A 21,785-nucleotide genomic window follows, 5' to 3' on the forward strand; every position below is an offset into this window, starting at 1 on the left:
AGGTTGGGGTATCCTGCAGCCCCCTCTGACTGCCTCTGAGCCTTCCTCCATTCCCCCCGGGGGACTCCGCATCCCTGACGTCCCCTCTGCTGACCCCAGCCTTGCTCCAGCATCCTCCAGCCCCGCTGACCGGGCTCTGGTACGAAGCAGAGGGCTCCGAGAGCTGCTGCCACATCCCCCCTGGACCTGCCTGCCCCGTTGTCCCTACCTTCCTGGGCCACGATCCCTGAGAGCCCGGCCAGGGCGGCAAGCCAGAGCTGCAGCTGGCCCATGGTCCCAGGCGCTGCTGTCGGTGTTGGGAGAGGAGCCGCCTGGGTGCAGGGCTGCCGCTCGCTGGGTTTATGGGCTGGAGGGTGGGAGGGGAGCTGCGTCCCCCCAATCCTGTCCCCAGCAGCCTGGCATGCCCACGAGGAGCGATTTCATGCCATCACGCGGCCGTGCCGCAAGACCCTAGGTCACCCGCCTCCACGGGGCTGCCCTTGGAGCTGTGCCCCGGGCACACGCCCACGCGGGTGGCGGGGACACCCCAGCCGCGTGGCTTCACCTCGGTCCCCTTGTCTCACCCCCCCTCGCAAATCCCTAGGAGTGACCCGGTTTGATCCCGGCTCGTCCGAGAGGCACAGGGGAAGCTGGCCCTGACCCCCTCACCCCAACCTGCGGCTCTCGGGCACATCCCCGGGCTCTGCTCACCCCGTCCTGGCCACAGGGACGGAGCCCGAAGCTGGAGCCATGGGCACCAGGTGGCAGAAGAAACCGCAGCAAAGCCGAGTGGCCGAGGGTCCGGCGTCCTCTGAGGGCATCCGTGATCTGGGCATCCTCTGAGGGCGTCCGTGTGTCCTGTGAGCGGACGAAGCCGGGCCCCCTGCCCGGGTCCAGCCTGGTTGGGAAGGGGGAGGAATTGGTCTGCTCCAGGGTCCATAATGATGGTGCTGAGCTGGGGGTCCGGGCTGGGGATGTGGGGCCGTTGCACGGGTATGCTGGGGGGGACGGGTGGCAGGGCGACAGCGGGATGCTCTCGGCTGCGGATGGCCACCCACTTTTTGGGGACGATGTGGGCTCGTTCCCCACGGCGTCAGTCCCTCAATTTACCAGGGACGAGGCCCCAGGTCCTGCGGGGTTTGGCTCAGCCAGGGCAGTTCCTCGCGTGCTGCTGTGCTGGGCCCCAGACCCCGTGGATGAGGTCCTGGCCGCAGGCTCGTGCCCCTCCATCGCCCCCCTCCAGCTCTCCATCCTGTGTGCCTTGTGACTGCACGCAGCCATCCCTCATAGACATGGCTCAGATGCCTCCAGCGCTGGATATCAATCACCCCACTTCCCGCTAATAGACTGCAGGGCTTCATTATGAACTTTTCCTGCTAATTTGGAGGCATGAGGAGCACACGCCGCCTGCTTCCCATCCCTCGGCCCGCAGGAGCCTGGCCGGAGGTGATGGGTGTCACCCCCCCATACCCCCCCGCACCTCCCAGCCCCTGTCATTAACCAAACTTGGCAAGCAGCTCTGACAGACATATATATTGTATATAATTCCCACTGGCTGATCTCGGATGTGACACTTATCTCAGCTTGTCAGGAGGGAGTGAAAAATCCCCTGTTGCTTCACATCGCCACTGCCCTTTCTGCGTGCCGAAATCCCCCGTGGAGCTGGGGGGGCCGGGGCTGAGCCTGGGGGTCCCCACGGGCATGTGGGAGCCTGGGGCTGACAGCCCCCCGGGGGCTGGGGAGATGCTTGAGGCACCCCAGGGCTATCGCCACTGAGCAAATAGGGGTGTCTGGCCCCAAGCAGTGGGGCTGAGACCCCAAGGAAGGGAATGGAGGGAGGAGGGGCACCAAGCCTGGCACATAATGGGCCCACGTTGCCCTCCCCTGGGTCCTGGGAGAGCGTTACCTGGGGGGCAGAAGCTGTGGGGCTGGTGGGGACGCTATGGGGAAAGGGGACAGTGCTGGGGGCCAGGGGGCCAGAGGCCGACGTGAGGCCCTCGGCTGCAGCAGCAGGAGCTCAGCAGCTGCTGCTGGTGCCTGCCCTGTGGTGGCAGAGCCGGGCAGCGAGCAGTGCTGCAGGTGCCAGGCAGCAGTGCAGCACCCCCAGACCCTCGCTCAGCCCCAGCACGTAGTCAAAGTGCTCGAAGGTGCCGCAGGTGGGCTGCAGCAGCCGGGCGTGCAGGAGGAAATCCACGGCCAGCCCCATGCCATAAGGCACCCAGAGCCCAAAGAAGAGCCAGCTCACGCCGACGCCTGGCTCCCAGCCCGCTCTCAGCCGCGGCACGGCCAGCGTGGCCACCAGCAGCACTGCTGGCAGCAGCAGGAAGAGACAGAGGCAGAGGGCGAGGTGCAACAGGTATGCTGGGGAGAGGATCTCCACCCTCCGGCGGATGCAGGTTGTCTCCGGGGCCGCCACCGTGCCGCTGGTGAGAGCTGCTGGCGTCGCCAGCAGCAGCGCCCCAGCCCACAGGGCCACCGCCAGCCGCCGGCTCCGGGGGTCCCAGCGGCACCAGGCGGTGCTGCAGGAGCCGCTGCCCACCAGCAGCCCCTGCGCGAAGAGGCTCCAGTGCCACAGCAGGTGGGTGAGCTTGCACAGCCCTGTGCCCAGCCGCCAGCCCTGCCAGATGCCCACCGCCACCGGCGGCAGCAGGGCGGCGAAGAGACCCGTCCCCACCGCCAGCTGGGCCACCAGCGTGCAGCTCTGGGGCCAGCCCCAGGCATGGGGCCGCTTGGCCAGTGCCACCAGCAGCGCCCCAGTGCCCAGGGCAGCCATGGCGCAGGTGACGGCCAGGAAAGTGGGGGCCACGCGCTGGAAGAGGGGACAGTACTGGTTGTGGCACGGCGCGGCGTCGTAGTCCAGGAAGGTCATGTTGCTCTCGTCGTAGGAGAGGTTGCCTATGATCTCCAGCAGGTCCAGGGAGTTTTTGCTCTCCAGGATGCTGGGGCTCTGCGAATGAGACCGGTGGGCGTCAGGCAGGGACGTACGTGGCCGATTGCAGGTGCCCCGCTCAAGACATCCCCTCCGATGGGCCGCTGCTTCCTGCCATGGAGCTGCTGCCCCACTAGTGCCGGCGGATTCACGTACAGCCCTGGTGCAGGTTGAGCAGGGCGATTTATCAGGGAGGGACACGCGGTGGGGAGAGGGGAGGCTGCCTGCAGCTGATACTTCGGGGGTGTGGGATTGTCCTGGGCTGGCCCCGCTATGCATGAAAGCACAAATTTTCTTACAGCCTCAAAGAAGGGTTGCAGACCCCCAGTGGGTGGGTGCAAACCCCACCGAGCCATCTGCAAGTGAGCATGTGCCAGCAGTACCCACTGCGAGCCGTGGCCCTGCTCACCACCGTGCATGGGAGATCGCTGGCGAGAAGCGGCAGGGGAGGGGAGAGGCACTCACCACCGGGATGCAGTTGCCCATGACGTGTGTCCCAGGACGGCACCTGCTCCTCTGTGTTTGAGGTCTCCAACGGGTGCTGTGCGGGGCAACCAACGCTCAGCCGTGCACGGTCGCTGCAGGGCGCTGTGCCCAGCGGTGCACGCTCAGGGGTACATGCTCTCCGATGGGTGCCCTGCACAGAGGTGCACGTTCTCCAAGAGCTGCATTGCACGGTGGTGCCTGCTCCGTTCGCTCTGCCTTGGGCTCCACTCCTCCCGCTCGAAAGGGAGGCGAAGGACTGCGGTAACAAGATAAGAGCTGCCTCGCTAATAGCAGCCTCCCAGCCTGGCAATCCCCTTTGCCAGGGCTGACGGAACAGGCGGGCCACCGCTGCCGGTAAGGCCGGTGAGCTGCCAGCACAAGCCTGCAATTTCTCGAGCAGGAAACAATCACTTCTTGGCAAAACACCTTAAATTAATTAGGAATTGTATTTACAGGCGCCCCATCTGTGTGGATGCTCCTACTGCTGGCCTGGACTCAGGCGCATGCGGAGTTTCATCCCAGAAGTGCTGGCTGCGTGCGAGCCCGGCGCCAGGGCATGGGGTGGGTGTTGTGGGTGCAGGACGCAGGCGGCTGCTGAGGGGACCCCACAGTGGTGCAGCCCAGGCACGTGGTGCTTTCCAGCTCCGTACAGCAAGGAAATCCGCAGCTCTTCCTCGGGACGCCCCGCTGGGAGGCCGGATCCTGCGGGGTCACCCTGTGGCACCGGGGCTGAGTCACGGGCTCCCTGGGCTGCAGCAAGCAGCAAGCCCAGCCTGGCAGGGGACCAGCAGGGGCCGGCGGCACTCGGTGGCCCTCGTGCCTGGTGGGAGCATCCCCAGAGGGCGGTGGGGCTGGGGGGGGTCAGGGGGTTGGGACTGAGGGTTACTGTCGTTTGGGGGGGGTGGTGATTTGGGAAGAGCTGAGGGTCAGGGGCTGGGAGCCTGCGGTGGGGGCCTGAGGGACTAGGTGGGGGGATTTGGGGGTGAAAGGGCTGGGGGTCTGCACAGCGGGTCTGGGGACAGGCGGCTGATGGAGACTGTGGTTTGGGGGGCTGAGGGGGCTGAGCTATGCCTCCGCGGGCTGTGAGATGGGCTCAGCCGTGTCCCTCCCATGCCGTGCACCGGGGTGAGCCGTGTCCCCCCACCCGGCTGAGCTCAGCCCCCTCCGCCGGCCTCAGTGCCCCCGGCTCCCCCTCGCCCCGGGGGGCCACGGCCACGACACCTCCCAGGCCCCAGCAGTGCTCGGCGCACACAGGCAGAAGCAGAGACGCACAAGCAGGTAACGTGTGTAATCCAGATATATTTATAGGATTATTTTCCGAGATTAGCACAGGATATTAGAAAGGTTATAAAGTCACATCGACATTCGTTGTCTCCCTTTTATGTACATAGAAGAACACAGCACAACAACACAGACCGTCCTCTGCCCTGCCCCGCTGCCACCCCACGGCATCTCCAGAGCTCCCTACAAATATGGCTTTCGTGTCTATTGAGAGTTCAGTGCCGGCCAGGAAGCTGCCAGAGCCTTGCCGGGGCCGGTGAGCAGGAGTGAACAGGCCTGGCTGCAATCAAGGGCCACAGGGTCCCGAATTCTCCTTGCTCCCCCAGCGCCGGCCCTGGCCGCATCCGGGTTCGGATACCCCGGGCCCAGCACGTGGTGGCACAGGGTGGACGTGGGGCTGGACGTCCCCTGTCCGCATGGCCAACAAGGACTCCCCACTCCCGAAGGGGCCACCGAAGCCCAGGGAGGTGGGTGCTGGGCTCTCCCAGCCACATGGTGACACCACCCAGCTTTGCTGGGTGCCAGCAGAGAGGGACAGGAACCCCGGTGTCCCCTCTCCCCCGTGACAGCGTGTCCCTCATGTCACCGCCCAGCAGCACTGCCTGCCCCCTCCAAGTGCAGTGCATCCACCATCAGCCACATCAGTGACACCGCGTACCCCGCCGCCTCCCCACGCCGCTGACGGTGTGTGGTGTCACCCCCATGCTAGCATCAAGGTGTAGCTTCTTACCCCTTCTCACAACCCACACCACCTCTTGTGCTTGTGACACTGTACCCAACCCTCCCTGACAACCTGACCCCGTGTGCCACAGCACCGCAGACACCTACAGCAGGACGTGCCCCAGGCCCAGCACAGGGTGCAGCCCATCGCCCCCGCCTCATGTCATGGTGTGGTGCGGCTCACGACTGACACCCATCGTGCCAGCACTCATGGCTGTGTACCTGTTCCTCTGCACACCTGTGACACCGTGTTTTCATCACCCCAAAGGACTCAACACACGGTGCACCCCACCAGGCCCCTGGGCTTCCAAAACAGCCTCTCCCACCACACCTCACACCCATGACACGATCTATTCATCAGGGCCTCAATCTCGCCAAGTGGTTTCTCCATCATGCTCACGACATGGCCTGTCCCACCACACCTTCCACAGGTGCGCGGTGGGCACACCGTCACCGCACCCTCTCACACCGTGACGCGCCCCACCGCAGTCTCACGCCCGTGTCCCCATCGCCCCTCGCGCTCACCCCATGGCATCTCCCTCTGTGTGACCTGGTGTATCCGTCCCCTCTCACACGTGACACAGGGTCTCCACCGCCCTCGTGCCCGTGGCAGTGGGTCTTACTGCTCCCTTGCATCTCCCAAAGCCCTTTGGCTCTAGAGCCGCGTGTTCGTGCTCCCGCCACTCCCAGGACCTGCGATGCCTGGGCCGTGGCAGGACATCAGGCCCACACGGGGGGAGACCCAGCCCATCCTTTGCTGACACCTGCCGCGGGCGGCAGGTCCTGCCCTGAGGCCCTGCCCGTGCCCGGTCCTCCCGTGCTCCAGCCCGTTCCACGTGGCATCTCAAAAAGGCCAAATCCTGACCTCTCACCAGGGCAAAGCGGTGACCACCGGTGCCAGCCCTTGAAGCAGCTCTGGAGAGAAACTGGCCAGGGCCGTGCCCGCGCTGCCTCAAAGGGGCACAAACCTCCCTGTCCAACCTCAGCTCCCACCTCCCTTTCCCTAGGGACCAGTTAACCCCCTTCCCTCCCAGACCCCCAGCTTGGGGCTTTCTTTGTAACCATCTACAGCACGTAGACTTACAATGAGATTAAACTGTACTTGAAAACACGTCCTTGCATTTTTATTTGAAGGAATTACGTCTATTCGATAGCAGATGTTAAAGATCTTCAGCGAAGCGTCAGGTCGCACATTCATACATGCCCAGTGTGCAGTGAAGTAGTTAACAGCATCGACATCTGCAGTGTTATCTCCGGCAGCAACGGTTGCATCCCTCGAAACGAGCTCGGAGCTACCGTTGGGATTCCAGGCCAACGTCCTCCTCCAAAGAGATGGGAAAGGAGGAACACCACCGAGAAAACCGCAGGTTTTCTTCGCCATGTACCACAAAGGCTTCGTGCACTTCTCTCTCAAGGCGCTAACGCCCTGCTGCCTACATGCTCCTGACACAGGATTTAGCCACGGTGAACCTAGTCACATCTGTGCACGTGCCACAAATGCCTCACTCATTCACACCCTGTGCCTGCCACCGAACCATGCCTCTTCTTCCTCATCTGCTTGGCCCCAGCCCCCTTCCAGCCCCGCTCGCTCTGCGATGGCTTCCCCGCAGGCGTCCTCCTGGTGCTCGCAGGGTCTGGATGGGAGTGACACTACCTGCCCCACGGGCACTGGTACCCCATGGGCACTGGTACCCCAAGGCAGAGAACACACACTCTTCCTCCTCCTCCGAGGTGAGGTTGCCCACACCACCGAGGGCTTTTGCTCCTTCCCGAAGGGGTCTCCTCCTCCAGACAACCCGAAACTGAAGGGGGGCCCAGCTGAGGGTGGCTCCTGCAAACCCCTTGTGTCCAGACCAAGAGATGCTGGGATCCTGGGAAGCTGGAAAACCTCATCCCAAGGGGGAGGGATGGGGCCTGGCTCCCGGGGTGGGGGGTGTCCTGCAGATGCTGGAGCGCGTGGCCCCTGCAGCCCCATCCGGTGGGTGTGTGGGTGGGGTGGCCCAGCGGACCCTGGGGACATCCTTGAGAGGTTGGGAAAGTTTCTTCGTTTTGTCTTGGAAGAGAGAGTGAAACAGGTAGGAGGTAGGGCAAGCCCCCCCAAGCCTCCCTGGAGACCCCCGAACTACTGAGACACTAAACCCGGACATTTTGGCCACTGTCGGCTGCAGCCCTTGGAGCCGAGAGGGAAATGGCCTTTTCCAAGCTCACACCCGCCCTGGGAAGGGGCCAGGGAGGAAAGGGGGACAGACGGACAGCTCCAAGCAGCAGACCCCGGTGGAGCCCCTCTCGGCACTCTCCTCAGCCAGAGGAATCCCAGGCTTTGGGCCGCCCTGGGCTGCTTGCGCTGGGGAGCGGGTCATCTCCAGCCCAGCTCAGCTCCGGTGGTGCCGCCAGCCACCTTCAGGGTCTGAACTACCTTCCCAAAGGGTCTGAACTACCTTACCTCCAGAGGGTCTGAACTACCTTTCCAGCCCAGCGACGAGGGAAGTGGCGATGGCCGCAGGCCCACCGGCTTTCCCGGCTCTGCCCAGTGCTCCCAGCGCAGGTGGCCTCCTACACTGAACATCTCAATAGATGGCTTAAATTGACATTTCCAATCTGAGAATTTCTAAAGTTGGGGCTTCTTCTCTGGATTCGCCCCCAAATCTCTGCCCTCCCCCCTCCCGCTGGGGTGGGACCGGGGAGCCACAGTGCCCAGCAGCTCCCAGTCTCTCTGGGGGCCTCAGCGGTTCCCACCCTGGAAGCTCACCCCCCCTTCACACATCTACCGCACAAGGACAGCTCTCCTCCCGAATGGACACTGTTCGACAAGAACCACCAAGGATAAAATCAGGGCAGGGGCCTGGGGTCCCTCCCCGCCTGACCCCAACCGCCTGCCGAGACCTTGGCGGCAGAGACGCTGCTCCTGTCCCGCCGGCCACGCTCCCTGTCCCAGCGGGGGCTGGGCCATCATGCAGCAGCCACAGCTGGGGGAGCAACGGGAACGTGGGTCCCAGCTCTCGGTAGGAGGCGTGGGCCGAGCGCTCGTGAGAGAGGGGCCGCCCAGCTGCCCCGAGCTTGCACCAGAGCCTGGAGCTGATTTTATCCTTGGATGTCAAAGAAACCAAAATGGAGAGAAACAAAGGAAAGAGCTACATCGACCCCAGCCCGACATCCCAACCAAGGGCCCAAAGCAAAGAGCAGCCACGAAACCAAAGCAAAGGTCCAAAGGAAGAAGGAAAGTCGCTCACTCACTGGTTGGTCTGTGTTTTGCGCGAGCGCCGGTCGCAGGGATGGAGGTGCAAGCAAGCAAACGGGGCCGGGGCGTTCGCTGTTCGTAGTAATAATGTTTTGTACAAGTTCACGAAGAAGCATCATGTCTCAGGCCGGTCGCTCTCTGCTCTCTGTCCCGCCATCCCTCTGTCTGTCCGTCTGCCCGTGCCGGGAGCGAGAGAAAATCTGTTGGGTTGAGTGGGGTTTGTGGTCTGGTTTCCGTTTCCGTCGGGGTCTGTTGGCTCCATTTCTCACTCTCTCCGACGCCCCTAGATGAAGTACTCCTTCTTGTCGTCGCCGCTGGCTTGGCCGCCCTCTGCATTGATGATGGCTGTGTCGGCGTCTGGGGCGTCGTCCGAGCCCTTGGCCTCATGGGTCAGGTAGGTACCTGGGTGGGGAGAGGGGCTCAGCGTCACGGGGGGGCCCTGCCGGCACCCTGCTCCCACACAAGCAGGGGGAGGCTGGGCTGCCTGGAGGGTCCCCAGTGGCAGAGCCCAGGGGCTGGCTGGAAAGCAGAGGTGGGAGGAAAGTCCTTTGGGTTTGGCCTGAAATGGAAAAGTCACCGGTTTCCCTGGGACGAGCCCTGCGCGGGGACCGAGCCTCGCCGGGGCTGCTCAAGGCTTTCGCGGTTGTCTCTCGCCAGAGGCTGACGCTGCCTCCCCCTTCACAGGTAGCAGCCCTTGCCTGCGTTTCCAGGCATGTCTCTGCCCTCCCCACCGCCTGCCCCCCCCTGCACCCCTGTCCCTGTTCCCCCTCAGAAACTGGAGGGTTTCTCTGTGGAACTGCCATCTGCAAGGAGGCTCCAGCTCCGGCTGCCCCTGGAGCCGGCCCGGCGCGGGGCAGAGGCGGCAGCTCTGCTGGGCTCGGAGAGCAGGGGTGGGGGGCTCTTACTCACACATCACCTCTGCTGGGTTTTGCCGATGTCTGGATGTGACCGTCTCCCCGTGTCTTATGCACATACCTGCCGGGCGGATGAAAAGTCCAGGGCTGGGGAGATGGAAGTGGTGGAGGAGAAGGAAGAGGAAGGCAGAGGGCTCGAGGGATGGCGAGCAGAGCAGGGAGAGGGAAGTGGGGTCAGGCACAGGCGGGGACAGGGGCACAGGCAGGGACAGGGGCAGTGGTACCAAGCCATGACGGAGAGATGGAGAAATGGGGTAGGAGCTGCCTCTGCCTGGTGCTGCCCAGCTCCAAGGGCTCACTGGGACATCTCCACATGGGTCGGTGCCAGCTCGGGCACAGGCAGCAGCCTCCAAACCCAGGAGGGCTCCATCGGCTGCGCTGGGCTTCTCCGGACACAGGGCAGGTCTGCAGGATGGGGAGCTGCCTCCCTTCACCCCTGCCCCACGCTGCCCGCTGGCTTTGGGGACACAGCCCTGCTCCCAGAGACCCACCGAGGGGGGAGCATGCCCTGCGCTGCCTGCTCCGATGCAGCACGGGGGTCTTGGCTCTGTGCCCCGCCCCGCGCAGCTCCCCCGCCCCATACCTTTGTGTCTGATCAGGTAGTGTCCCAACACGATGAGAAGACTGAGCAGGAGAAAGACAATGACGGCAACCACCCCGCCGATCATCGCGTGGTACGTGCTGGAGGTTGAGGGCACCGGGCTGGCATCTGCCCAGATGGCAACGGGAGAGAAAACAGAGAGAAGGGGATGCTGTGGACCCTGCTGCGCGGCAGAGGCTGCTATTCGATCCCATGGGCCGCTCAGGGCTGCAGGTGGGCATCTTGGAGGGCCCAATCCTGCTCAGCTTGGTGCCATCAGCTCGATCCTGCTGCAGATGAGAGCTGCCAAGGTGGGAGCAAGAAAAGGGAAGGCAGCGGGGGAAGCAAGGAGGGGAAAGCAATGGCCATCCTGCCGGCTCCTGTGGGAGCGAGCCGAGAGGAGCCCTGACGGCTGCACTGGGAGCCCTGCCTGGGTGAGAAGGCAGCCGAGAAGAGCTGCGCTGGGCAGACCCATCCCTCTGCCCAGCTGCCTGCGATGTGCCCCAGGGAGCAGCACCGGCAACATGCTTTGTGCAGCCCGTGGTACCTCTGCCTTCAGGCACAGCCATGATCCCACCACCCCATCCTTCATGGTGGGATTTTTGCCCCAAAAGGGAAGGCTGAGCACATGGCAGAGCCAGGCTTGGCTTGCTCTTCCCCTGCGCTGTGCCAGCAGGAAGGTGACATGCAGGCTGGCATGGCCACACACTGCACCCCAGGAGTTGGCACCCCAAGGAAGGTAGAACCCCAAGGCCAGTCCCAAGTTAGCCACATCTGGCAGCGCAGTCTGTGCTGGGATCCTGTGTTGGCCCTGGTACACAGGGACAAATCCTCCTTCCACTCCACTCTCATTGTGCCCCATCAGCTCGGGGGGGACAGAGCCACAGAAACGTTCAGAGGAGCCATTCGGACAGGATGAGGAGGGAAAGACAACAGGGGAGGCGACAGGACAAGGGACGACATCTCACGTGGATGTAAGGCACAGGTTGCAACTCACAGGCAGCTGCTGCCACAACCTGCCAGGAAGAGCTGCAAGGACCATTATGCAGCCCAGGCTCTGGGGCCTCGGCTCTTTCTGTTGCATACCATCACCCCAAAGTGCCGAGATGGTGGCTGCAGAGTCCACACACGCTGCACAGGGACTGGAGCCTGGCTGGGCACCTGGGACGTGGCAAAAGAGTGTCCCTGGCCCAGGGCTGGGCCACCATCCTCCTGTGGAGCTTCTCCCACCGGGCTGGGGAGCAGCGGGTCCGTAAAGAGAGAGAAAAGGAGCTTACGGTACCTTGGATGGGAGCTGGAGTGAAGGATGAAGCGGTGGCCATGGAAGCATGAGAGATGGGCTGGGAAGGGCCTGGCGGAGGGGCTGGAGTGGAGTGAACGTGTGGGGTGGGGAGCTGGGAAAGATCTGGGGAGGACGACAAAAACACAGGGACACGAATCAACCCCAGGAGGTGCCAGTGAGGCGTGACAGAGCCCATCGGAGGGGACCCTGGCTCCCCCTAGCCTGATGGGACCTGTTCTTCTCAGCGGCTCCTTCCATGAGCCCTTTCTCGGCCATGGGTCCCGCTCCTCTTCTGCCACCGTCCTCTGGGACACACTGCTGTGATCTTCCCCCATCTCCTACCCTGCCAGCACCCCCAGTCACCCCTTCCTCTGTGAGAGACCCCACCGGGACCCTCCTGCCTGAGAGCCCTGGGACTGCAGTGCCTGGGAAGTGTCACCCACCGTGAGGTGCCACCTACACTTTCCTACGCATGCCCCGAGGGACCGCTCCGTCCCCACTCTCCCTCGCTGAGCGAGGTGGCTGCTGCAGCAGGCAGGCTCAAGGGCTCGGCCGGGCAAGGCGGCTGCTCCAGTGATGGTGCCCGAGACCTGAGTGGCTCTGGGGAAAGAGAAGGGGGATCTGACACGGGAAACCAAGCCTAGATGTGGAGCTCCTCTGCTGGGGGCTGTGACACCAAGTGGGCGAGGGACACTGGTGTTCTGGGTGCCATGTGCTCGTGGACGGTGTCGAGCACCCCGGATGCTGCTGTAAGCCTGTGGATGGGTGCTGAGCACCCTGGGGGCTGCTGTACTCCTGGATGGGTGCGGAGGGCTCTGGGTGCTGCTGTGTGCTCACAGCCAGGCTCAGGAATCAGCTCCCTGTGCAGACCCCGCACCCAGTGGGACGGGGGGACACAAGGGGTGACAAAGGAACGACGGCACAGGGTTAGGAATTTAGGGGCTTATCCTGGGCAGGCAGAGGAGAGGGACTCAGGGGGACAGGGTGCCCGAGGTGCCACTGCTGCCATGCGTTCTCCTCTATCCACAGCCACGCTGGAGAGGAAGGATGCAGGGAGTGCCCAAAACAGGAGAGGAGGGAAAGGGGATGGCAAAAGGAAGAGCTGGAGCACGTAGGAGTGCTGGAAGATGGAAAGTCCAAGGCTGGTAGAGAGGAGAGAGATGGCAAGAGATTTGGCAGAAGAGGAGAGTAACTCCAAATCCAAGGCCAAAACCACAGGGAAATAGGCTCCTACCAACACGGGAAAGCTGCTGGGCAAAGGGCTGGGTGCTGAGCCAGGAGCTGGGGCAGCACCGCCACCCGCCGGGGACCAGCTCCTCTGGGCTGGAGAAGCGCTCGCAGCCCGGCGCAGCACACAGCTCTGCTCCACGTGCGACACACGGCGCTTGGACGTAGCAGGGCACAGCGACAGCAAACACGGCAGCAGAGCACAACCAGGGCAGGGGGAGGTGGCGAGGGGATGGCACCGAGGGGGGAGGTGGTGGGTGCTGCCAGAGTGGAGCGGTGACACCCCCTGGGGACACAGGACGCAATACGAGCCTGCAGCTCCAGCGACTCGGGGCAAGCCACGGGGCCCGTCTCCAGAAGCCGGGGACGGGGCTGCCAGGGCACCTTGTGGTTTGGAGGGGTCAGCGCCGTCTGGAAATCCTCTTTGGCTCGTGGTGGCGACACGCAGAGGCTTCCTGCCTGTGACAGGCTCAGGAGCACCGGCCTTTCCTCCTGTCCCAGAGGCTCCAGCAGAGTCCTGCCTGCAGCCCCTGCAGTTCCCCCATCACACCCTCTCCTACTCCCCATCGGAGGCAACAGGGACTGAGTTCAGCCTGGGCTGTGCCGTGTCCCTGCCCCGACCCCCCCAAACTGCTCTCTGCCTTTCTCGGCCCCAGGCAGCAGCCTGCACAGTGCCGGGAAGGACGGGGGGCTGGATGTGGCCGGAGAAGCTGGGGATGCAGCGCTCTGCCAGCGAGCGCACCAGGACCCAGCTGCATGCACACACCCGCGCCGCAGAGCCCCCTCCCACCACAGCCCGCCCTGGATCTGTGCACCCCTTCACGGGGAGACACAGCCGGGACGGAGGAGGCTGCGCCAACCAGCAGCTGCCGGGAGAAGCCGGGTGCCCTGCGGCCCTGCTTACCGCTGACGTCGAGGTTGTATTTGGCCACGACGCTGCCCATGGAGCTGGTGGCCGTGCAGACGTAGGTGCCGCTGTCGCTCTTGTTGAGGAACGGGAAGATGAGGACGCTGTCGGAGCTCAGCTGCAGGGGCGCGTCGCTGCCCTCCTTCTCCCACAGGAACTCCTGGGGGCTGTGGAGCGGGATGGCAGTGAGGCTCCGCTGCTCTCCCCAGCGCCCTGGGTGGGCTGGGGCAGAGCGGGGTCCTTGGCTGGGCAGTGGAAGGGACAACGAAGGTGTGGGAGTATTTAAGCAGGAGGGAAACACCCCATTTAGAGATGAGCCAGGATGGATCTGCTGCTCCAGGGAGAGGACAGGGGCTTTGCCTGTTCCCCGTGGGGCGCCCACCCCTACCTGGCATCGATGCAAGGCCAGTGCCCAGCCCTGAGCCCAGCGCTACCTGCGACGCCCTGCCTGAGCTCTGGGGAGGGCTAAGTGCTGGTTTTGGGAGCCTGGCAGCGGGAGGACGAGTTGGCCAGGGCCTGGCGGGGCTGAGCAGGAGGAAGGCGAGGGGGGGCCTTACATGGGGTTGCCCTGCCCGTCACATTGCAGCTGGAGCTTCTCGCCTTCCCGCGGGTACAGGGGATGCGGCTCGATCTTTGCTGTTGGCTTGTCTGAAAAAGGAGGAGAGGCACAGCTGGGTCACCGCCTGTCCCTGCCCCACACTGTGTAGGGGCCTGCCAGCACCCCAAAACCCTGACCCTGCCCCAGCTCTGCGTGTGCAGCGTGAGTGCACTTGTGGGTGGGGGTCGACACTCTGGGGATGCACAGTGCAGCCTCCAGGTCCCTCAACCCTGTCATCAGAGGGGATGTGCAAAACAAGGGGAATGGGAACAGGCAGGACGTGGGAGATGGTGCAGGCAGGTAGCAGGGGATGGCACAGACAAGTCTCAGTGAGATGAGTCCTCAGGCAGGACACGGGGGACAGGGACAGGCAGGGGAAACCAAGGGCGTGCATGTGCAAGGGAAGTGTCACTGTGCCCCTACGGGTGACAGTTCCGCTGTGCATGCACGTTGATGAGCCTGTATGCATGCATGCATGATGGCGATATGTATGTGTAAATGTAGGGCCATGTGCCTGATGTCTGCTGAACTGTGGTGGTACTGAGGCCTCCTCCATCTCTCCCACCCCTCCACAGCCCTGTCCCCTTCCCCGTGTGGCCCAGTCCCATCATCCCCATGCACCACGTACAGTGGACCTGCAGCTTCTGCGTGGTTGACCTCTCGGAGTTCTGCAAGGACTCGTGATCCACGGTGCAGGTCACCTCGGCTTCATTGTCCTCCTTGGTGACGCGGAACTCCACCCGACTGCTCACGGTGAAGGTCTTTCCGTTGGGGTCCTCCACCACCTCGGTGCCCTCGTCTGTGGGGACAGAGGACTGTTAGAGCTGACGGACACAGTACCCCAGCAGAGGCATGAGGCTGACATGTGTGTTGAGCAGGGGACACCCTGTCCCCGTCCCTTTGTTGGCAGTAGCACAGGATGCCAGTGTGGTCCAGCACTGGGCACATCTGCAATCCCTGGTGCCCCACCTGCCTCATGGTGTTCCCCAGCCCCCCCAGTCCCTTGGGGCAGAGCCCCACTGCTTGGGCACCCACCCTTCAGCTCCTTGTTGCCCTTCTTCCACCGGAGCTGGGCCGCAGGCTTGCTGCCAGAGGACCGGCAGGTCAGCCGAGCTATCTTCTCCTCATCAATGGGTTGCTCATGGCCGAAGATTTGGGGTTTCTGGGGGATTCCTGGTAGAGGAGGCAAGAAATACAACAGCCCATTAGCTGTGCGTGTGCTGCCACCCAGAGATGGACGCACATACAGAGTCATGTCAATAAACATGGCAAGGATGAGTTAACGGGTAGAGATACGGGAGTAGCAGAGGTGAGCGGCTATATAGACAGCATCTTGCAGGCAGGAGATGGGGAGCAGGTAGGGGGCTGCCACCCAGCAGGTGGCTTACCCAGCACGGTGACCAGGGCCTTCGCAGTCCGCACGGGCATGGTGAAGATGGAGCAGGTGTATTCCCCCTCATCCGACAGCACCACATCACTGATGCTGATGGTCAGCTCGTTGGGTGTGGATCTCTCCAGCTGGATCCTGTTATCTCGCAGGGCTGGGGGAAAAGGGACAATAGGGAAAACAGACAGGCTCAGTACCTCACGCCCCTCCGCTAGCTCACACTTTGCCCGGTGGCATCGCTGTAGGTGGGGAGCAGGAGGGAACATCAACCTCTGGGGTACCACCGGCCCTGGTCCACTTTCCCTCTGCCCCACCATCGCTCCGGTCCTGGAGCTGGCTCCTCTCCCATCCCCAGTTCCTGTGCATGCACCTCGTTTCTCCCCGAAGTAGAGGGTCTGCTGGGCTGGGTTGGACCACTGCAGCGAGGAGTCATCAGGATCCTCCACCTGGCACTTGAGCACCACTGTACCACCGGCCACCACAGTCTCATCCGATGTCGTGGGCTGGCTCTCTGGACACAGACAGGAGAGGTTAGCAGCAGCCCTGAGCATCATCTCTCCCCAGGCGTGCACAAGCATCACCGAGCAACCAAGGGAAGGGAGGGAGGAACACAGCGGTGTCCCCAAAACCCCTGGGACAAGCAAGGCTCCAGTGCTGGGCTGAATACAGCTTGCTTGGGACAAACATTTTTTTCCAGCGGACGCCAAGCCCTGGATGGCCGGGCTACACGGCCTGGGGTAGGGGACTGGGTCACCCTGGCTCAGCCGCTCCAGGGGGCAGCACGGAGGGGCACAGGGAAGAGGAGCAGGTGTGGCCAGAGGTCTGGCTGGATCCAGGGAGACTGTCAGTGCGAGTGTATGCCAGTGTGCACCGTGTGTACCCGGGAGCATCTGTACACCCCCTTGAACATGGATGTGCGTGCACACCCTTCTCCAGGGACGAGGGGTTTCCATCGCACAGCAGCGTGCTTGGAGCGGAGCTGTCCTGCGCACCCTGGGGACAACAGGGACCTGCTCACGGGCATGTGCCAACCCGGGTCTCCCACTGCGATCTCATTCCCCAGCAGGGAACGGCCCCACTACAGCTGCAGAAGCAAGGACCAGCAGGCAGGATCCGTCCTGCCGCCCGACCTGCAGCACCCGCTGGGACGGCAGCTCCCGGGACACTGCCGTCCCCAGGAGGTAGCTCCATGCCAACCTGCACAGAGACATCGTGTCAGGCCTGGCTCCGAGCACGGCCCTGGGGCTGCTGGAAGATACGGGCAGCTGGTGCCCAGATCCAGGCAGGAGCAGGGGTACACCAGGAGGCAGCAGGAGAGCCTGGCACTGGCGCCGGCTGAAGGCAGCAAGCTCTGCTCCACTGCCCTGGCAGCGCCAGCAAGCCAGGGCTCGCACCTATGGTGCCTCTGGGCCCAGCACCCCATGCAACCGGATGCTCTGCCGGCCGTCTCCAGCCCTGCCTCCAGCAGAAGTACTCGCGGCCCATTGACATGGCCCGTGGGGTGCAGTCAGTGGCCTGCTCTCCGTGTCATTCCTTAAGGGGATTTTCTCTTGCTCACGCTCCTCCTGGGCTGTGCACGTCCCTTCCCAGACTGCCTTTCCTCAGCTAAGACACTGTCCTTTGCTTTCTTCAGGCTCCTTGGAGGGCTCCACGCTGCCAAGCAGCCCAAGGGCAGAGAAGAGCAGCAACAGGATCAGATAACTGCCCCTGCCTGCCCCAAGGACAGCTATTTTGGGAAAGCTGATGTGCCAGTGAGCTGAGCTACACAGGGAGAAGGGGGACACTGGCTCTCCCAGCCCACACACTCTCCTCACCCCGCGGGTCCACAGGCAGCCACATGGGCAAGAGGGAGGAACACAGATGCTGCTGCTGCTGTTTGCACTTCGCTTGTGCTGGACACGGGGCTTCACAAAGTGTCATCTTCTATCTTGGCCCAAGTTACCCACATTTAGGCAGGGACTCGGCCTCAGGACCCCCAGGCCTTGGGTGATCCTGCCTGTGTGCCCACGCAGCCTGTACTGCAGTCCTGTGTTCACGGGCTTGTTTTCCTGCGCGAGATTCACCGCCTGGGAGAAGCTCCAGTTATCGGAAGGAGAGGGGTGGAAGCAGCTTCGGTTGAATTTCCGTATTTTCCACTCAGAACGGTGAAGGGAAGTATTTTCTTTTGCTCACATTGCAAATTCCCCAAAGCTATGGCAGGGAGCAGGAAGGAGTGAAGAGGTTTTGGAGGACAGGAGGACGAGGTTGCTGGGCTTCCCAGGGACCGCTTGGCTCACATTAAACTCCAGGAAAGCCCGGGCTGGAAAGTGTGCGAATCCCTCCCTGCCCACTCCCAGCAGCCATGATTACCAAAGATGCATCAAATTTGGATTAAAAATATCCCCAGGGTAAAGATTCTCTCTCCAGCCCCAGGAAACTCCCCATCACTAATGCTAATGTTTCAAGCTTGCTGTTAAAGCTTTGCTCTCCTCCACCTGCCTGGGTTTGATGGCCAGCCTCACGGTTGGCTGAAGAGCCTCTGGTTCACATCTTCCCTGCAGACAGCGACAGGCGGTGATCGAGCCTTCCCCACACACCAGTCGGAGCACCTGAGCCTTGCTCCACAGCCTGTTCCCAGCTGCTGATCACAACCCAGGCTCTTCCCCAGCGTGTCTCCAGCTCGCTCAAGGCTTGGGCACGGCGGGAGCTCTGGCAAGGACCACTGGGACCCCCGATGCTGGGGACAGTACGGGGCAAGCGGGACCCCCCTCCGCCACGGGGGACATGTCTCTGCCACGTCACGCGCTGGGGTCTGCAGCTCGGCCAGGGATCGAGGACACGGCCTCCGTCCGCTCCTCCCGACTGGGGAGATCTGACTGTCGGCTTGTTTTAATTCGGTTAATGATGCCTTTATGCTGCTACTATCATAATTACGGGATTAGGCTGTAGCAAGCTGCTGTTGTCCAAACTTAAAACACTCCAACTCAGATGCAATTGAGGACAGGGTCTAAAACCCACACAGAACAGACCCAATCTCTTCATTAACACAATTACCATCACCTGGCACAGCAGTGGCCTCATTAAGGTCTTCATGTGGGGAGACATTAAACAGAGCAAGCTGTGTCTCCCCCGGGGCAGGGGCCAGGCGATGCCACCTGCACCCCCATGCTGGGTGACACACAGGGCACTGCACAGACCCATCGAAGCTCCAGCTCGGCCTTGTTGACAACCTCCCTTCTCCCCCCGCTCACAGTTGTACAGCTGGGACCACCAAGACGGGTCTCCAATCCCTCGGAGACCACACTTCTGCCAGAGCTGCAGAGCCGCGTCCGGCTTCCTGCCTGCGGGCGCCTGCTGGCGGCTGGTGCGGGGTGGGGGACGCAGCCCCGCGCCGGCCCCTGCGGCACAGCCCCTCCGGCCCGCAGCACTGCGCCCTCCGGCACGACCTAGATACTCGGCTCGCCTCCGCGCCACGCACCCGACAGCTTGGAGGAACAGATGGGCACGGCTGGGCCGCTGCGCCAGTGCAGCTTGATTTAATTAAAAACCGCCGCGGCTGTAACCTGCTGGCCCTTGACAGAATAGGGGCAGAACTGCCGCGGGAGCTGCCGCGGGGCCAGGAGAGGAGGGGGCGGCAGGACCCCAGGAGCAGCGCGTCCCACCACGGGGAGCTTCACCCCCTCCCACGGCCCGCGAGGAACACGGCACGGCTGCAGGGTCCCCGTCCCGCCGCAGCCCCACCGCCACCCTCGCAGACAAGACCCCCTCCGGCAGGGCAGGCAGGGGGGCTCAAGGGGCAAAGCTGCCACCCCACGGCTGGGGACAGTGGCATACTGAGAAGGAAGATGCCTCACGCACCGTGACTGCTCCCAAATCCAGCAGCCCCAGCCCCGGCACAGCCCAGTGCATCCTCCCGGTCAGACCCCGGGGGTTCCTAAGGAGGATGACGGGCAGCTTAGGCCACCCTGCTCGCACCGCAATGGCCTTCGACAGCATCACGAGCGGTGCTGCTATGAGAAAGCGGGGACCTGTTCACACGGGGGTCCCAGCCCCCTGAGGGGGGGGCCCTGGGCCGAATCCCAGCGGCTCAGAGGCACGCAGGGGAGCCGAGCGAGGATGATCTGGAAAGCTGGCCACAGCAAAAGCTTTCAGGTCTTCCTGGCATGCCGGTTAGAACAGCCCCCGCGAGCCCGGGGACAGGTGCTGGGCACTCAGGGAAGCATCCGCCCTCGCCGTGCCAGCGACTGCTGCCAGCGCGGAGCTGCTGCCACCTGACAGCCCGGGCTGGAACAGTCCCCTCACCCTCCCTCTGACACCGCGTGATGGCCAAAGCGGCACCCGGGGCCGCCCCGCCGCCACGGTCCGAGGGGCTGTGCAGCCCAAGCCCCGGCACGCTGGCAGGGCTCGGCACCAGGCTGCGCCGGAGGATGGCTTCTGCTCTCACCCCAGGGCGAAGGAGAGGAGCGCACGGGCCCAGGGGTGCCAGCATTGCTCTGCAGGGAGAAGCACGCAGTGTTTGAATCCAGCCTTCCCCGCACCAGGGCTCGGGCAGGGCCAGCCAGCCCCAGCCCCCCACCGCCTGCGTGGCCAAGAGCCCTCCCGTGCTCACGGCTCTCCTCTCCAGGAGGGGGAAGCAGATCCCTCAGATCTACACCTCCCCGCGGCCACCCAAGCCTCACTGGCCACCTCAGGCCCCTGCCATCATCCTGCAACAGGGTGAAAAGTTATTTGGCAGACGGCAAGCCAGCAGCGAGGTCTCCCGGCAGGCAGAGGACCTGGCTCTCCTTCCACGGGACCCTCCTGGAGGAGGCCAGACCCGCTGCAGGCTCAGTTACTGCCTCAGGCCCGGGGACAGGCAGAGCAACCTCGGGCACCCCACAAAACACAGCAAAGGCTTCGCCAGGCCCCCTGTTTTTGGCCAAGAGCTGCTGCTCATGTTTGTTTTGGATCCCAGTCGGCGCAGTGAAATTAGAGGAGCACCGTACTCTAGAAAAATCAGTATTTCATTAATTAAACCTGTGCACTTTTGCAGTGGACCTGCATTCATATTTATGAGGGGAAAAACGATGTACCCATCCCTCCTGGCTCCCTGAGCCCAGCAGCAGGACCTGCCAGCACATGCGTCCCCTTCCAGCACAGACCCTCCTCAAGGCCTGCAGCTTCCAGCCCCGGGAGGCTCCCACGCACAGCACCGCATCTCCGGGGCTTTTGCAACAAAATGCCATGGCACGCCTTCTGCCTTCCAGGAGCCGTTTCACCTGGAGCATCCTCAGGGAAGCAGCAAACGATGCCTGGGAAGAGCACCGCGGCCCAGCCGCCTTCACGGTGCGTCCGGAGGATGCCCTGCTGCCCACACCAACCTCGGCAGGGCAGAGCGTTCGCCGAGGCCTGCCAAAAGCTGGAGGCACTTCCAGCAGCAACCGCGGTCGAGGCAGGCAGGAGCTGGAGCTGCCAGGACCCTCTCCCAGCCTCTGCCCGGCACATCCACCCTGCGCCCATCTGAGCCTGCCTCCAGGCTGCGAAAGCATTTTCGTGTCGAATCCCTCAAACGCCTCCAGTCCACAGCCGTGGCCCAAAAACACTTGTAATTTTCCTCATTCCTTTCTATTTAGTTTAGTTTCGTCATCACAAAGATCCAATTTATCTCTGTTGACACAGACATTTTCGAAGGAGAGAGCTCTCTCTCCGAGGACTGTATTTTAATAATTCACTCAGCAGCCATGAACAGCAAAGCTCCATTTCCAGCCGCAGGCATCCTTCCTGTGCGGTGACTCCGGAGCAGCCCGGCCAAGGTGGCAGTTTTGAACTCGGTGCATTGCGAACCCGGCCAAGCGGGCTCAGACATCTGCTGTGCAAGCTTGCTCGCAAGCTGATTTGAGCAGCGTGTGAATCCACAGTCTGGGATACCCAGAGCCCAACTTCCAGGCTCCTCCTCACCGGCAGCTGACTTGCTCCAGATTTTGTTAGAGGGGGAAACCTGCTCTTGTTTCAGTGCATCTGCTCAATGCCACCCCGTGCTCCTCTTCCCTGCATGCCTGCCTGGGGAAGCCAGCCTCGCCGGCACGCTCCAACCCTCCATCCCAGAGGATGCATCCCTCCGGGAGCCGCAGGGCAAAGGGCCCTCCTACAACACCTCCAGCTCCTTTTCCAGTCCCGCAGCATTTAGACATCTCTCGTGGCTGCAAGGCTTTACCAAGTGCTGTCACCAAGAGGCTGCTAGCAAGGTGGGACGGCTCCATGCCAGGCGAGCAAGAGGAGGCCACGGGCAGCAGGAGGTG

The 21,785-nt window shown here is 63.1% G+C and overlaps 2 protein-coding genes across 5 annotated transcripts in view; both read right to left on the reverse strand.

The window, feature by feature from the left end:
• CADM3 (cell adhesion molecule 3) overlaps nucleotides 1-21,785 on the reverse strand; it is a 31,534-nt gene that overhangs the window by 744 nt on the left and 9,005 nt on the right. Inside the window, exons 2-11 of one of the 4 annotated variants that reach the window (XM_075176332.1) lie at nucleotides 15,899-16,039; nucleotides 15,530-15,682; nucleotides 15,177-15,314; nucleotides 14,770-14,940; nucleotides 14,101-14,191; nucleotides 13,541-13,710; nucleotides 11,410-11,532; nucleotides 10,131-10,256; nucleotides 9,543-9,608; nucleotides 8,782-9,035 (exon numbers count right to left, since the gene is read on the reverse strand). In XM_075176332.1, the coding sequence (XP_075032433.1) occupies nucleotides 8,917-9,035; nucleotides 9,543-9,608; nucleotides 10,131-10,256; nucleotides 11,410-11,532; nucleotides 13,541-13,710; nucleotides 14,101-14,191; nucleotides 14,770-14,940; nucleotides 15,177-15,314; nucleotides 15,530-15,682; nucleotides 15,899-16,039 (1,298 nt within the window). In that variant the 3' untranslated portion in view covers nucleotides 8,782-8,916. Of the gene's footprint in view, nucleotides 1-8,625; nucleotides 9,036-9,542; nucleotides 9,609-10,130; nucleotides 10,257-11,409; nucleotides 11,533-13,540; nucleotides 13,711-14,100; nucleotides 14,192-14,769; nucleotides 14,941-15,176; nucleotides 15,315-15,529; nucleotides 15,683-15,898; nucleotides 16,040-21,785 lie in introns of those variants that run through there. The other 3 variants (XM_075176333.1, XM_075176334.1, XM_075176335.1) reach the window with 3 other exon arrangements.
• Nucleotides 1,498-3,639, reverse strand: ACKR1 (atypical chemokine receptor 1 (Duffy blood group)). Its single transcript, XM_075176336.1, has 2 exons — nucleotides 3,374-3,639; nucleotides 1,498-2,926 (listed from the first exon to the last, which is right to left on the reverse strand). Exons 1-2 carry the CDS (start codon nucleotides 3,392-3,394, stop codon nucleotides 1,997-1,999), a joined length of 951 nt encoding a protein of 316 aa, XP_075032437.1. The 5' UTR covers nucleotides 3,395-3,639; the 3' UTR covers nucleotides 1,498-1,996.

Source organism: Calonectris borealis, chromosome 29 (genome assembly GCF_964195595.1).
Source record: "Calonectris borealis chromosome 29, bCalBor7.hap1.2, whole genome shotgun sequence".
Lineage (NCBI taxonomy): Eukaryota > Metazoa > Chordata > Aves > Procellariiformes > Procellariidae > Calonectris > Calonectris borealis.